Source organism: Heterodontus francisci, chromosome 4, assembly GCF_036365525.1.
Source record: "Heterodontus francisci isolate sHetFra1 chromosome 4, sHetFra1.hap1, whole genome shotgun sequence".
Lineage (NCBI taxonomy): Eukaryota > Metazoa > Chordata > Chondrichthyes > Heterodontiformes > Heterodontidae > Heterodontus > Heterodontus francisci.
Window position 1 is genome coordinate 3,705,184 of NC_090374.1, and position 17,390 is coordinate 3,722,573.

The following is a 17,390-nucleotide window of genomic DNA, read 5'->3' on the forward strand; positions in this document are numbered from 1 at the left end:
GTTAGGCCAAATTCATTGCAGGCAGACGCAAACCTGTCGATGAGACTCTGCAGGCATTCTTCAGTGTGAGATGTTAAAGCAGCATCGTCAGCAAAGAGGAGTTCTCTGATGAGGACTTTCCGTACTTTGGACTTCGCTCTTAGACGGGCAAGGTTGAACAACCTGCCCCCTGATCTTGTGTGGAGGAAAATTCCTTCTTCAGAGGATTTGAACGCATGTGAAAGCAGCAGGGAGAAGAAAATCCCAAAAAGTGTGGGTGCGAGAACACAGCCCTGTTTCACACCACTCAGGATAGGAAAGGGCTCTGATGAGGAGCCACCATGTTGAATTGTGCCTTTCATATTGTCATGGAATGAGGTGATGATACTTAGTAGCTTTGGTGGACATCCGATCTTTTCTAGTAGTCTGAAGAGACCACGTCTGCTGACGAGGTCAAAGGCTTTGGTGAGATCAATGAAAGCAATGTAGAGGGGCATCTGTTGTTCACGGCATTTCTCCTGTATCTGACGAAGGGAGAACAGCATGTCAATAGTCGATCTCTCTGCACGAAAGCCACACTGTGCCTCAGGGTAGACGCGCTCGGCCAGCTTCTGGAGCCTGTTCAGAGCGACTCGAGCAAAGACTTTCCCCACTATGCTGAGCAGGGAGATTCCACGGTAGTTGTTGCAGTCACCGCGGTCACCTTTGTTTTTATAGAGGGTGATGATGTTGGCATCGCGCATGTCCTGGGGTACTGCTCCCTCGTCCCAGCACAGGCATAGCAGTTCATGTAGTGCTGAGAGTATAGCAGGCTTGGCACTCTTGATTATTTCAGGGGTAATGCTGTCCTTCCCAGGGGCTTTTCCGCTGGCTAGGGAATCAATGGCATCACTGAGTTCCGATTTGGTTGGCTGTATGTCCAGCTCATCCATGACTGGTAGGGGCTGGGCTGCATTGAGGGCAGTCTCAGTGACAGCATTCTCCCTGGAGTACAGTTCTAGGTAGTGCTCAACCCAGCGGTCCATCTGTTTGCGTTGGTCAGTGATTATGTCCCCCGATTTAGATTTGAGGGGGGTGATCTTCTTGATGGTTGGCCCAAGAGCTCTCTTCATGCCATCATACATTCCTCTGATGTTTCCGGTGTCTGAGGCCAGCTGAATATGACTGCATAGGTGTTGCCAGTAGTCGTTTGCGCAACGCCTAGCTGTTCTTTGTGCAGTACTTCTGGCTGCTTTAAGTGCTGCGGATGTTAAATCGCTGGGGGCTTTCTTGTAGTTCAAAAGTGCAATGCGTGAAACTATCAATTGTTGTAAAAACCCATCTCGTTCACTAATGTCCTTTAGGGAAGGAAATCTGCTGTTCTTACCTGGTCTGGCCTACATTTGACTCCAGACCCACAGCAATGTGGTTGACTCCTAACTGCCCTCTGAAAATGGCCTAGCAAGCCACTCAGTTCAAGGGCAATTAGGGATGGGCAATAATGGCTGGCCTTGCAGCAACTTCCACATTCCCCTATCATAGACTGCACCCATCCATTTAATCCCCTCCCACAGCCCATGTATACTCCCCTATCACAGACTCTACCCACCAATTTAATGTCCTCAGGGAAAGTTATCTTAAATATTCCAAGATATATATCAGTTCTGCCATCTGCACTATTGAAGCTTTTGCTCTAACATTCAGACTGCACAGAGAACAGGCACTGCATTCAGCTCACCTGTGAACTGTTTGGAGTCACTGCCTGTGCTCATTGTAGTGTTTACCGTGAGATCTCCCAAAGACATCGTCACCTTCACTGGGCACCCCAGCAGTGCCTGCAGTTTATGCTGGAAGATCTGGGAAGGGTGAAGGTGTGGGGGTAGATACAGCGATCTCCAACGCTTCCTGTAACCATTAAATCAAAACTAAAACAAACCAGACCTGTAATCCCCACTGTCCCACCCCTCAAACAGAACTGTAATCCCCATTTACCCCAAACCAGACCCATAATCCCCAATATCTCACCCCTCAAACCAGGCCCGTAATTCCCACTTCCCCCACCCTTCAAACAGGCCTGTAAAGCCCATTTACCCAAAACTAGGTCCATAATCCCCACTCCCCCACCTTCCCAAACCAGGCCCGTAACCCCCATTTTCCCATCCCAAACCTGGCCGGTAATCCCCATCTCCCACTCCCAAAGCAATCCTGTAATCCCCATCTCCCACTCCCAAAGCAATCCTGTAATCCCCATTTCCCTCCTCCCAAACCAATCCTGTAATCCCCATTTCCCTCCTCCCAAACCAGGCCTGTAATCCCCATTCCCATCGCCCCAAACCAGGATCGTAATACCCACTCCTCCACCTCCCAAACCTGGCCTGTAATCCCCGTTCCTCCCAAATCAAGCCTGTAAACCCCATCCCAACCTTCCAAACCAGGCCAGTAATCCCCATTTTTCCCATCCCAAACCTGGCCGGTAATCCCCATTTTCCCCCTCCCAAAGCAATCCTGTAATCCCCATCTCCCCCTCCCAAAGCAATCCTGTAATCCCCATCTCCCCCTCCCAAAGCAATCCTGTAATCCCCATTTCCCTCCTCCCAAACCAATCCTGTAATCCCCATTTCCCTCCTCCCAAACCAGGCCTGTAATCCCCATTCCCACCACCCCCCCAAACCAGGCCTGTAATCCCCATTCCCACCCCACCAAACCAGGTCTGTAATCCCCATTCCCAGCCCACCAAACCAGGTCTGTAATCCCCATTCCCCACCCCCCAAACCAGGCCTGTAATTCCCATTCTCCACCCCCCCCACCGCAAACCAGGCCTGTAATCCCCATTCCCACCCCACCAAACCAGGCCTGTAATCCCCATTCCCACCCCACCAAACCAGGTCTGTAATCCCCATTCCCCACCCCCAAACCAGGTCTGTAATCCCCATTCCCCACCCCCAAAACAGGCCTGTAATTCATGTAGTGATAAAACCAGTTCTGCAGAAACCCAGTGACTGGGGAGAATTTGGAACTTGCTACCAGGGAGTGGTTGAGGCGAGTAGTATAGACATATCCAAGGGGATGCCAGATAAACACCTGAGGGACAAAGGAATAGAAGGATATGTGGATGATGTTAAATGATTTCGTAGGAGGTTACTGCGGAACATAAAACACCAGTATAGAACTGTTGGATTGAATGGCCTGTTTTTACGCTGTACATTCCACTTAATACGAATAGATGGAGAGCAGCGATTCAAAAAGGTAGCTCACCACCACCTTCTCGAGGGCATTAGGGATGGGTAACATGTTGGTGAACGTTTTCTCTTTTTCTCTTATCTAAACCAAGGAATTTTATTTGGGGTTAGCATAACATTAATTGGAATATTATGAATAAGAATCTTCTGAGTCTCTGGTTAATTTATTAGTCACATTTTATTAGTTGTAGTAAGGTTTATAAGCAGTGGTAAAGGTTGTTAGTAGTGGGGCTTAGAAGTAGTGGAGTTTATTAATTATAGTTTAGTTTAGTTTTTAGTTTAGTTTAGAGATACAGCACTGAAACAGGCCCTTCGGCCCACCGAGTCTGTGCCAACCATCAACCACCCATTTATACTAATCCTACACTAATCCCATATTCCTATCACATCCCCACCTGTCCCTATATTCCCCTACCACCTACCGATACTAGGGGCAATTTATAATGGCCAATTAACCTATCAACCTGCAAGTCTTTGGCATGTGGGAGGAAACCGGAGCACCCGGAGGAAACCCACGCAGACACAGGGAGAACTTGCAAACTCCGCACAGGCAGTACCCGGAATCGAACCCGGGTCCCTGGAGCTGTGAGGCTGCGGTGCTAACCCCTGCGCCACTGTGCCGCCCTAAATTAACCAACACATAATAAAGATGGCAGGCAGGTGATGTCTTGTGGCTGCTGTATGTGGGAGCTGGTGGATGCTAGTGTGATCCATGGCAAACACATCTACAGTAAGTGTCTTCCCTCCCTTCAACTGTCAGCATTCCGAAGGGATCGTTCCCTCCGCAACACCCTGGTCCACTCCTCCATTACCTCCACCACCTCGTCCCCTTCCCACAGCACCTTTCCCTGCAATCACAGGAGGTGTATTACCTCCTCTTTTACCTCCTCTCTCCTCACTATCCCAGGCCCCAAACACTCCTTTCAGGTGAAGCAGCGATTTACTTGTACTTCTTTCAATGCAGTATACTGTATTCGCTGCTCACAATGTGGTCTCCTCTGCATTGGGGAGACCAAATGCAGACTGGGTGACCGCATTGCGAAACACCTCCGCTCAGTCCACAAGCAGGACCCCGAGCTTCCGGTTGCTTGCCATTTCAACACTCCCCCCTGCTCTCATCTCTGTCCTGGGATTGCTGCAGTGTTCCAGTGAACATCAACGTAAGCTCGAGGAACAGCATCTCATTTACTGATTAGGCGTACTACAGCCTACCAGACAGAACACTGAGTTCAATAATTTCAGAGCATGATGGGCCCCCCATTTTACTTTTATTTTTAGTTATTTTTTCTTTTTTCTTTTTTATATTTTTGTGTGCTTATTTTGTTTTATTTTATCTTAGTTTGTTCAGTTTTCTTATCCACTTTTTTTTCCTGTTTGTACTTGCAGCTGTTCAGTTTTCAGTCTGTTAACACCCTATCTGTATTAATGCTTTATCTTTCAACACACCATTAACATATTGTTTGCCTTTGTTCCATGACCTTCTGGTCAGTTATTCTCTTAATAGTAGGGTAAATAAGATTAGAGAGTTAAATGGGTGGCTCAAAGATGGGTGTGGGAGAAATGGGTTTTGATGCATGGGGTACTGGGGAAAGTGGGAACTGTACCGTTGGGATGGTCTTCACCTGAACCATGTTGGGACCAGTGTTCTGGTGAGTCATATGACTAGGGTGGTAGAGAGGGCTTTAAACTAAATAGTGGGGGAGAGGGATCAAGTGAGGGAAGATGTGATAATTTAGAGAGAGGAGAAGGCGAGAGAGCAAGATAGCAATCAGGGAATTGATAATCTGAGTGTGGCAGCAAGGGAAGATTGGAGGGAAGCAAAACTGGTCGCAGGCAGTAGAAAAATAATAAATGAAATTAGAAATAAAAACAGAAAGTGCAGGAAAAACTCAACAGGTCTGGCAGCATCTGTGGAGAGAGAAGAGGAGTTAACGTTTCAGGTCTGTTCTGATGAAAGGTCACTGACCTGAAACGTTAACTCTGTTTCTCTCTCCACAAATGCTGCCAGACCTAAGTTTTTCCAGCACTTTCTGTTTTTATTTCAGATTTCCAGCATTCGCAGTATTTTGCTTTTATTTAAGTGAAATTAGAAGACAAACAAAGCCAAGGCAAGCATCAAATAGAATCAGAATGCGGAATAATGTTCAAAAGACAAAGTTAAGGGCACTCTATCTGAATGCATGGAACATTCGCAGCAAGGTCGGTGATTTGAAGGCACAAACAGAAGTAAATGGGTACGATTTAATTGCCATTACAGAGATGCAGTTACAGGGTGACCAAGACTGGGAACTGAATATTCAAGTATATTTGTCATTTAGGAAGGATAGGCAAAAAAGAAACAGAGGTGGGGTAGCGCTCTTAATAAGGGATGAAATCGATGCATTAGTGAGAGAGGATCTTAGATCAAAGGATCAAAATGTAGAATTAATTTGGTGCAGCTAAGAAACAGCAAGGGGAAGCAAACATTGGTGAGAGTTGTCTATAGACCAAACAGTGGTGATATTGTTGTGCACGGTATAAATCAGGAAATTAGAAGTGCACGCAGCATGGGAAATTAGTGATGCATGTAACACAGGTAATACAATAATAATGGGTGACTTCAAGTTTCATAAACCTAATCAGCATTAATGCTGTGGAGGATAAATTCCTGGAGTGTCTGCAATATGGGTTTCTGGAGCAATACGTTGAAACACCAACCATTTGGCCATTTCAGATTTGGTCTTACGTAATGAGAAAGGGCTAATTAATAATTTGTTAATTTGTTTTAATGTAAGAAGTGTAGTAGGTAAGGCAGATGAACTTAGGGCTTGGATTAGTACCTGGGAGTATGATGTTATTGCTATTACTGAGACTTAGTTGAGGGAAGGGCATGATTGGCAACTAAATATCCCAGGATATCGATGCTTCAGGCGGGATAGAGAGGGAGGTAAAAGGGGTGGAGGAGTTGCATTACTGGTCAAAGAGGATATCACAGCTGTGCTGAAGGAGGGCACTATGGAGGACTCGAGCAGTGAGGCAATATGGGCAGAACTCAGAAATAGGAAGGGTGCGGTAACAATGTTGGGGCTGTACTACAGGCCTCCCAACAGCGAGCGTGAGATAGAGGTACAAATATGTAAACAGATTATGGAAAGATGTAGGAGCAACAGGGTGGTGGTGATAGGAGATTTTAATTTTCCCAACATTGACTGGGATTCACTTAGTGTTAGAGGTCTAGATGGAGCAGAATTTGTAAGGAGCATCCAGGAGGGTTTTCTAGAGCAGTATGTAAATAGTCCAACTCGGGAAGGGGCCATACTGGACCTGGTGTTGGGGAATGAGCCCGGCCAGGTTGTTGAAGTTTCAGTAGGGGACTACTTTGGGAATAGTGATCACAATTCCGTAAGTTTTAGAATACTCATGGACAAAGACGAGAGTGGTCCTAAAGGAAGAGTGCTAAATTGGGGGACGGCCAACTATACCAAAATTCGGCAGGAAGCTGGGGAATGCAGACTGGGAGCAGCTGTTTGAAGGTAAATCCACATTTGATATGTGGGAGGCTTTTAAAGAGAGGTTGATTAGCGTGCAGGAGAGACATGTTCCTGTGAAAATGAGGGATAGAAATGGCAAGATTAGGGAACCATGGATGACAGGTGAAATTGTGAGACTAGCTAAGAGGAAAAAGGAAGCATACATAAGGTCTAGGAGGCTGAAGAAAGACGAAGCTTTGAAAGAATATCGGGAATGTAGGACCAATCTGAAATGAGGAATTAAGAGGGCTAAAAGGGGTCATGAAATATCTTTAGCAAACAGGGTTAAGGAAAATCCCAAAGCCTTTTATTCATATATAAGGAGCAAGAGGGTAACTAGAGAAAGGATTGGCCCACTCAAGGACAAAGGAGGAAAGTTATGCGTGGAGTCAGAGAAAATGGGTGAGATTCTAAACGAGTACTTTGCATCGGTATTCACCGAGGAGAGGGACATGACGGATGTTGAGGTTAGGGACAGATGTTTGATTACTCCATGTCAAGTCGGCATAAGGAGGGAGGAAGTGTTGGGTATTCTAAAAGGCATTAAGGTGGACAAGTCCCCAGGTCCGGATGGGATCTATCCCAGGTTACTGAGGGAAGCGAGAGAGGAAATAGCTGGGGCCTTAACAGATATCTTTGCAGCATCCTTAAACACGGGTGAGGTCCCGGAGGACTGGAGAATTGCTAATGTTGTCCCCTTGTTTAAGAAGGGTAGCAGGGAAAATCCAGGTAATTATAGACCGGTGAGCCTGACATCGGTGGTAGGGAAGCTGCTGGAGAAGATACTGAGGGATAGGATCTATTCCCATTTGGAAGAAAATGGGCTTATCAGTGATAGGCAACATGGTTTTGTGCAGGGAAGGTCATGTCTTACCAACTTAATAGAATTCTTTGAGGAAGTGACAAAGTTGATTGATGAGGGAAGGGCTGTAGATGTCATATACATGGACTTTAGTAAGGCGTTTGATAAGGTTCCCCATGGTAGGCTGATGGAGAAAGTGAAGTCGCATGGGGTCCAGGGTGTACTAGCTAGATGGATAAAGAACTGGCTGGGAAACAGGAGACAGAGAGTAGCAGTGGAAGGGAGTTTCTCAAAATGGAGACGTGTGACCAGTGGTGTTCCACAGGGATCCGTGCTGGGACCACTGTTGTTTGTGATATACATAAATGATTTGGAGGAAAGTATAGGTGGTCTGATTAGCAAGTTTGCAGACGACACTAAGATTGGTGGAGTAGCAGATAGTGAAGGGGACTGTCAGAGAATACAGCAGAATATAGATAGATTGGAGAGTTGGGCAGAGAAATGGCAGATGGAGTTCAATCAGGGCAAATGTGAGGTGATGCATTTTGGAAGATCCAATTCAAGAGTGAACTAAACAGTAAATGGAAAAGTCCTGGGGAAAATTGATGTACAGAGAGATTTGGGTGTTCAGGTCCATTGTTCCCTGAAGGTGGAAACGCAGGTCAATAGAGTGGTCAAGAAGGCATACGGCATGCTTTCCTTCATCAGACGGGGTATTGAGTACAAGGGTTGGCAGGTCATGTTACAGTTGTATAAGACTTTGGTTCGGCCACATTTGGAATACTGCGTGCAGTTCTGGTCGCCACATTACCAAAAGGATGTGGATGCTTTGGAGAGGGTGCAGAGGAGGTTCACCAGGATGTTGCCTGGTATGGAGGGCGCTAGCTATGAAGAGAGGTTGAGTAGATTAGGATTATTTTTCATTAGAAAGACGGAGGTTGAGGGGGGACCTGATTGAGGTGTACAAAATCATGAGAGGTATAGACAGGGTGGATAGCAAGAAGCTTTTTCCCCCAGAGTGGGGGATTCAATTACTGGGGGTCACGAGTTCAAAGTGAGGGAAACGTTTAGGGGGGATATGCGTGGAAAGTTCTTTACACAGAGGGTGGTGGGTGCCTGGAACGCGTTGCCAGTGGAGGTGGTAGACGCGGGCACGATAGCGTCTTTTAAGATGTATCTAGACAGATACATGAATGGGCAGGAAGCAAAGAGATACAGACCCTTAGAAAATAGGTGACATGTTTAGATAGAGGATCTGGATCGGCGCAGGCTTGGAGGGCCGAAGGGCCTGTTCCTGTGCTGTAATTTTCTTTGTTCTTTGTTCTTGTTCTAATAACCTACCTGTAAAGGAGGCTTTGGGAAATAGTGACCATAATATGATAGAATTTTACATTAAGTTTGAAAGTGATATGGTTTATCCTGAAACTAGGGTCTTAAATCTGAACAAAGGAAGCTATGAAAGTATGAGGAGCAAGTTGGCGATGGTGGATTGGGAAAATACACTGAAAGATTTGACAGTCGACAGGCAATGGCTTGTATTTAAAGAGCTATTACATTGTCTACAACAAATATACATTTCTCTAGGACGCAAAACCCCAACAGGAAAGATTAATCAACTGTGGCTACAAAAGAAGTTAAAGATTGCATTAGATCAAAGGGTCACACCAACGTGCTTAGTTGAATGATAATTTTCTTTAATCCACTGACTGGAAATCTGAATTTAAATTTTTTTAAAGAGATTGAAAAATGAACAGATAAAAGATGACTTTGCTAGCAGCTTAAGATGACCACCTAATTTGCAAAAGTGTATCCTACATTGCAAGGCCTGTCGTTACGAGTGCTTCCATTTCTTTGCTAAATTTTGAGGATTTGTGTTCGAAAAGTGAAAAGGAGTCCTTGGGTTTTTTTTTACAAGGGTCACTGAGAGGTCTGGATTGTAACAGTTACTGGAAGAATCAAGGAGTGCTAAAAACAAGACCTTACTGGAAGGCACTTTTCAAATGTTTATCTAGCAGGGTTGTTTTTGACTTTTTTTTAATTCATTCTTTCATGGGATGTGGGCATTGCTGGCTTGGACAACATGTATTGCCCATCCCTAATTGCCCTTGGGGAAAGATGTTTACAAAGAAGTGATGGGGAGGGATTTGTAGGGGTCAGGAGGCTTGATTCTTGTGACATTGTTTTTGGTTTCACTTTGGACAGTGAGCTGGGGGTGTGGACAGCGTTACAAAAGACAGTTCGAGAAAACTTGCCAAGGGAGCAAACCCAACCTCAGTCTGGTCCAGCTCTTCGAAAAAGCCTGCCAGCTTACCAGCTCTTGAGAAACTGAGAAGCAAGTGTAAGAAACTGCCTGAAACCCCTGATGCTGCATTTTGTTCCTGGAAAGCCTGCCCAAACTGATCTTCAATGTCACCTGACAAGAACTGTTCAATGAAGATCCCAGTGACATCCATCTACACCTATTTGGGACGCCAAACAAAAAAAGGACATCGGACATCTTTTCATATCTTCTCTTTTTCCTTCAAGAGTTAACAAGTATTTTGGCCAACGTATTTTTTTTGTACTAGAGCTCTAAAGAGTAAATCTCTTTTTTTTCGTTAACCAGTGTATGTGTGTGTGTGAGAGAGTGGGGCTGAGGTGAAAAGGGAACCTTAATATTTCAATCTGTGTGTTAGTGCTTTGCTTCGTTACTGGTTAAGACTTGTTTTATAATAAACTGATAATTTTGTTGTTCATTAAAGAAACCTGGTTGGTGTGTTTTATTCTGGAATAAAGATAGAGTTTATGATTGACCGTATTGGTAAGTGGGAAAAAATTTAAATATACGTTGTGACCTGTGGAGTAGTGGAGTTCGAATAAACAGTACACTCCTCCTGCCTCGGTCATGACACTGTGAGGTAGAGATGGAATGTCTGCTCATTCCAAAAAGAAACAAGACCCAGGAGGTTTAAGGTTCTTTTCAGCAAGAAGAAATACACTGCTAAGTACCATATTTGAATTGCTGGGTGACTGTCATGTGACAAGCCGCACCCCACCCCCATGGTTTTAAGCTGGTGTTTCTCTGCAGCAGGTTGAGAAGCAACTGGAATCTGGCACTTGCAGACTCATGTGAGGGTCTCTCACTCTCTCCATTCAGCTTGCAAGTTTCAAATCCTGCTTGCTGACTGACCACCTCTGCATACTTGATCTACAATCAGAAACCCCTTTGGAGGAAATCATCTGCATTACTGTCTCCAAGAGACCCACCTACCTCTTCAAACTAAAAGCCTCAGGACCACCAAATTCAGCTAGAAGCCAGCCGAATCACCAAACTCTACAGATTATATATTTTGTATGGATTTTAACTCGACCAATCTACCCTTCCCAACTCTGTAACCTATTTGTGGATATGTGTGTGTATGTGTTTAAGTTGGAGCGTTGTTTAATACTTTCGTTAGTTCGGTTTTAGTACAATAAAAGTTAACCTCTTTCTTTGTTAAACTCACGAAAACCTATCCAATTGGTTCTTGTTACGATCACAGCACGTAAGCAATCAAACACCTACTGAACTGGCCAGTACATTAACCTTAAAAAAGTATTAAATCTGTTGTGGTCAATTAAGGAGAGGGAAAAGAGGGAAGCCCTTCGACTCTCCCCCCCTCACCTGACCGTAACAAAAGGAAGTGGCTTATAAGGTTGCCAAAAAAAAGTGGCAAACCCGAGGAGTCAGAGCAATTTAGAATCCAACAAATCCAACCAAGAAACTGATAAAAGGAAAAGAGAATATGAATACAAGTTAGCAAGAAACATAAAGGCAGACTGTAAAAGCTTCTTTCGGTATGTGAAGAGGAACAGAATAGCAAGGACAAATGCATGTCCATTACAGGTGGAGAATGCAGAATTTATAATGGAGAATAGGGAAATGGCAGAGAAACTAAACAATTACTTTGTGTGACAAAAACAAGAAATGCTGGATTCACTCAGCAGGTCTGGCAGCATCTGTGGAAAGAGAAGCAGAGTTAACGTTTCGGATCAGTGACCCTTCTTCGGAACTGACAAATATTAGAAAAGTCACAGATTATAAACAAGTGAGGTGGGGGTTGGGCAAGAGATAACAAAGGAGAAGGTGCAGATTGGACCAGGCCACATAGCTGACCAAAAGGTCACGGAGCAAAGGCAAACAATATGTCAATGGTGTGTTGAAAGACAAAGCATTAGTACAGATTAGGTGTGAATATACTGAATATTGAACATCAGCAAGTGCAAACCTGAAGAAAAACAACCTGAAAAAAACAGTGGGTGAGCAAACTGAACAAACTAAGATGAACTGAAATAAATACAAAAAAAGATTGTAAAAAATGTAAAAAGGAATGCCAAAAAAAAAAGGAAGAAAAAATAACTAAAAATGACTAAAAATGAAAGTAAAGTGGGGGGCTGTCATGCTCTGAAATTATTGAACTCAATGTTCAGACCGGCAGGCTGTAGTGTGCCTAATCGGTAGATGAGATGCTGTTCCTCGAGCTTGCGTTGATGTTCACTGGAACACTGCAGCAATCCCAGGACAGAGATGTGAGCATGAGAGCAGGGGGGAGTGTTGAAATGGCAAGCAACCGGAAGCTCAGGGTCCTGCTTGCGGACTGAGCGGAGATGTTCCGCAAAGCGGTCACCCAGTCTGCGCTTGGTCTCCCCAACGTAGAGGAGACCACACTGTGAGCAGCGAATACAGTATACTACATTGAAAGAAGTACAAGTAAATCGCTGCTTCACCTGAAAGGAGTGTTTGGGGCCTGGGATAGTGAGGAGAGAGGAGGTAAAGGGACAGGTATTACACCTCCTGCGATTGCAAGGGAAGGTGCCCTGGGATGGGGACGAGGTGGTGGGGGTAATGGAGGAGTGGACCAGGGTGTCGCGGAGGGAACGATCCCTTCGGAATGCTGACAGGGGAAGGGAGGGGAAGATGCGACTGGTAGTGGCATCACGCTGGAGGTGGCGAAAATGGCGGAGGATGATCCTTTGGATATGGAGGCTGGTGGGATGAAAAGTGAGGACAAGGGGAACCCTGTCACGGTTCTGGGAGGGAGGGGAAGAGGTGAGGGTAGAGGTGCGGGGAATGGGTCGGACACGGTTGAGGGCCCTGTCAACCACAGTGGGGGGAAATCCTCGGTTGAGGAAAAAGGAGGTCATATCAGAAGCACCGTCATGGAAGGTAGCATCATCAGAGCAGATGCGTCGGAGACGGAGAAACTGGGAGAATGGAATGGAGTCCTTACAGGAGGTAGGGTGTGAAGAAGTGTAGTCGAGGTAGCTGTGGGAGTCAGTGGGCTTATAATGGATATTGGTAGACAACCTATCCCCAGAGATGGAGACAGAGAAGTCGAGGAAGGGAAGGGAAGTGTCAGAGATGGACCATGTAAAGGTGAGAGAAGGGTGGAAATTGGAAGCAAAGTTGATAAAGTTTTCTAGTTCGGGGCGGGAGCAGGAAACGGCACCGATACAGTCATCAATGTACCGGAAAAAGAGTTGGGGGAGGGGGCCTGAGTAGGACTGGAACAAAGAATGCTCGACATATTCCACAAAAAGACAGGCATCTAGGACCCATGCGGGTACCCATAGCAACACCTTTTACTTGAAGGAAATGCATGGAGTTGAAGGAGAAGTTGTTCAATGTGAGAACAAGTTCAGCCAGGCGGAGGAGGGTGTTGGTGGATGGGGACTGGTTGGGCCTCTGTTCCAGGAAGAAGCGGAGAGCCCTCAAACCATCCTGGTGGGGGATGGAGGTGTAGAGCGATTGGACGTCCATAGTGAAGAGGAGGCGGTTGGGACCAGGAAACTGGAAATTGTCAAAATGACGTAGGGCGTCAGAAGAGTCACGGATGTAGGTGGGAAGAGACTGGACCAGCGGAGAAAAGATAGAGTCTAGATAGGAAGAAATAAGTTCAGTTGGGCAGGAGCAGGCTGACACAATGGGTCTGCCAGGACAGTCCCGTTTGTGGATTTTGGGAAGGAGGTAGAAGCGGGCTGTCCGGGGTTGCGGGACTATGAGGTTGGAAGCTGTAGAGGGAAGATCTCCAGAGGAGATGAGGTCAGTGACAGTCCTTTGGACGGTGGCTTGATGTTCGGTGGTGGGGTCATGGTCCAGAGGGAGGTAGGAAGAGGTGTCTGTGAGTTGGCGTTGAGCTTCTGCAAGGTAGAGGTCAGTACGCCATACAACAACAGCACCACCCTTGTCTGCAGGTTTGATGACCATGTCGGGGTTAGACCTGAGAGAACGGAGTGCCTCAAGTTCAGAGGGGGACAGGTTAGAGTGAGTGAGGGGGGGCAGAGAAATTGAGACGACCAATGTCTCGCCGACAGTTTTCAATGAAAAGATCAAGAGCGGGTAAGAGGCCAGGGTGAGGGGTCCAGGTAGAGGGAGAATGCTGGAGGCGGGTGAATGGGTCTGCTGGTCGGGGGGAGGACTCCTGGTCGAAGAAGTGAGCCCGGAGGCGGAGGCGACGGAAGAAGAGCTCAACGTCATGCCGAGCGCGAATTACTTTGTGTGTCTTTTCACGGAGGAAGATACGGAAAATCTCCCAGAAATACGAGGGACTTGTGAAAATGAGGAACTGAAAGAAATTAGTATTAATAAAGAGGTAGTACTCGAAAGATTAACTGGATTGAAGGTTGATAAATCCCCCGGACTAGATGAGCTACATCCCAGAGGTTGAAGGAGGTGGCCGAAGAGATAGTGGATATATTGATGGTTATCTTTCAAAATTCTATAGATTCTGGAAAGGTTCCTGCAGACTGGAAAGTAGCAAATGTAACCCCACTATTTAAGAAAGGAAGGAGAGAGAAAACGGGGAACTACAGATCTGTTAGTTTGATATCAGTAGCAGGGTAAATGTTAGAATCTATTATCATCTTCTTCTTTCTTCTTTGGCCTCCTTGTTTCCAGAGACAATGATTAAGCGCCTGGAGGTGGTCAGTGGTTTGTGGAGCAGCGCCTGGAGTGGTTATAAAGGCCAATTCTAGAGTGACAGACTCTTCCACAGGTGCTGCAGTTAAAATTGGTTGTCGGGGCTGTTAAACAGTTGGCTCTCCCCTTGCACATCTGTCTTTTTTCCTGCCAACTGCTAAGTCTCTTCGACTCGCCACTTTTTAGTCCCTCCTTTATGGCTGTCTGCCAGCTCTGGCGATCACTGGTAACTGTGGTCAATGTCACAAGACTTCATGTCGCGTTTGCAGACGTCTTTAAAGTGGAGACATGGACGGCCGTCGGGTCTAATACCAGTGACAAGCTCGCTGTACAATGTGTCCTTGGGGATCCTGCCATCTCAAGCGCCACTGGCTCAGTCGGGTGTATATGCTGAGGATGTTGGCCGCCTTGAGGACTTCTGTGTAGGAGATACAGTCCTGCCACCTGATGCCAAGGATTCTCCGGAGGCAGCGAAGATGGAATGAGTTGAGACGTCACCCTTGGCTGACATACGTTGTCCAGGCCTCGCTGCCGTAGAGCAAGGTACTGAGGATGTGATAACTATACACTTAGAAAATAATGGTAGGATTGGGCAGTGTCAACATGTTTGACAAACCTGTTGCAGTTTTTTTGAGGATATTACTTATAGCATAGAAAAAGGAGAACCAGTGGATGTGGTGTATTTGAATTTTCAAAAGGCTTTTGGTAAGGTCCCACACAGGAAGTTAGTAAACAAAATTAGAGCATATGGGATTGGGGGTAATATACTGCAGTGGTTTGAGAATTGGTGAATAGACAGAAAACAGAGAGTAGGAATAAACGGGTCATTCTCAGGATGGCAGGCTGTTACTAGTGGGGTACCGCAAGGATCAGTGCCTGGGCCACAGCTGTTCACAATATATATATAAATTATTTGGATATGGGACCAAATGTAATATTTCCAAATTTGCTGATGACACAAAGCTAGGTGGGAATGTAAGTTGTGAGGAGAATGCACGGAGGTTTCAAGGGGATTTGGACAGGCTAAGTGAATGGGCAAGAACATGAAAGATGGAATATAATGTGAATAAGTGTAAAGTTATCCACTTTGGTAGAAAAACAGAAATGCAGAGCATTTCTTAAATGGTGACAGATTGAGAAGTGTTGATGTCCAAAGGGACTTGGGTGTCCCTGTTCATGAGTTGCTAAAAGCTAGCATGCAGATGCAGCAAGCAATTAGGAAAGCAAATGGTATGTTGGCCTCCATCACAAGGGTATTTAAGTTCAGGAATAAAAACATCTTGCTCCAATTGTATAAAGCTATGGTGAGACCACACTTGGAGTATTGTGTACAGTTTTTATTTTTTTTGTATTTAGAGATACAGCACTGAAACAGGCCCTCCGGCCCACCGAGTCTGTGCTGACCATCAACCACCCATTTATACTAATCCTACACTAATTCCATATTCCTACCACATCCCCACCTGTCCCTATATTCCCCTACCACCTACCTATACTAGGGGCAATTTATAATGGCCAATTTACCTATCAACCTGCAAGTCTTTGGCATGTGGGAGGAAACCGGAGCACCCGGAGAAAACCCACGCAGACACAGGGAGAACTTGCAAACTCCACACAGGCAGTACCCAGAATTGAACCCGGGTCGCTGGAGCTGTGAGGCTGCGGTGCTAACCACTGCGCCACTGTGCCGCCCCTTATCTAAGGAAGGATATACTTGCCATAGAGGGAGTGCAACGGAGGTTCACCAGACTAATCCCTGGGATGGTGGGATTGTCTTATGAGGACAGATTGGGGAAACTGGGCCTGTATTCTCTAGAGGTTCAAAGAATGACAAGTGATCTCATTGAAACTTACAAAATTCTTACAGGCATGACAGGATAGATGGAGATAGGATGTTTCCCCTAGCTGAATAAGGGGACACAGTCTCAGAATAAGGAGTAGGCCATTTAAAAGTGAGACAAGGAGGTATTTCTTCAGAGGGTGGTGAGTCTTGGAATTCTCTGCCCCAGAAGGCTGTGGAAGAGCAATCATAGAGTATGTTCAAGACAGAAATTTTTAGATATCTGGATACTCATAACATCAAGGGATATGAGGATAATGCAGGAAAGTGGCATTGAGATAGATGATCAGCCATGGTCTAATTGAATGGTGCAGCAGGCTCGATGGGCTGAATGGCCTACACCTGTTCTTATGGTGACACATGCTGGCTTTGCCAGCGACGCCCACATCCTATGAGACAAATAAAAAGTAACCTGCACTCAAAGTGCTGGAAGAGCCAGACAGATGCTATTCCCAAGGGAGATAAAGAACATTAATCCAGCCAAGTGCAAACACAGTACAGATAAAATACTGCAATTATTTAAAAATATTGCACCTGATATGGTAGTGTTTTTTTAAAATTCATTCATGGGATGTGGGCATCGCTGGCTTTGCCAGCATTCATTGCCCATCTCTAATTGCCCTTGAACTGTGCGGGGCTTGGGGAAAAGCCTGTCGACCAGAGATGCCCCTCTCGTAGTGCAGGGCGGTCATCGTCGTGTTGCCGAAGAGGGATGATCACCGCCTGCTTAAGAACTGGCGTCTGGTCTCCCACCTCAGCACGGATTATAAGAGCTTTGCCCGGGCTACGTCTTCCTGCCTGGGCTCTGTGCTGGCCCACATGATCCACCCCGACCAATCCTACACATTCCCGGGCCAGTCCATCCAGGACAACATCCACCTGATCCGGGACCTGATCCATCTTTCCCAGAGGACTGGTCGCCTTTCTTGCCCTCGATCACCAATATCTTTTCAGAACTCTGCACATGTTCGGACTCAGCCACATTTTGCACACTGCCAGAGGTTTTTTTTATTGGTTTGTGGGATGTGGACGTTGCTGGCTGAGCCAGCATTTATTGAGCATCCCTAACTGCCCTTGAACTGAGTGGCTTGCTAGGCCATTTCAG

The 17,390-nt window shown here is 46.0% G+C and overlaps 1 protein-coding gene across 8 annotated transcripts in view; it reads right to left on the reverse strand.

Annotated features, from left to right (window-relative positions):
* Positions 1-17,390, reverse strand: part of cplane1 (ciliogenesis and planar polarity effector 1) — a 306,978-nt gene that overhangs the window by 199,400 nt on the left and 90,188 nt on the right. For all 8 annotated transcript variants that reach the window (XM_068029092.1, XM_068029085.1, XM_068029087.1 and 5 more), the window contains exon 18: positions 1,697-1,863. In XM_068029092.1, coding sequence (XP_067885193.1) covers positions 1,697-1,863 — 167 coding nt within the window. The remainder of the gene's footprint in view (positions 1-1,696; positions 1,864-17,390) is intronic.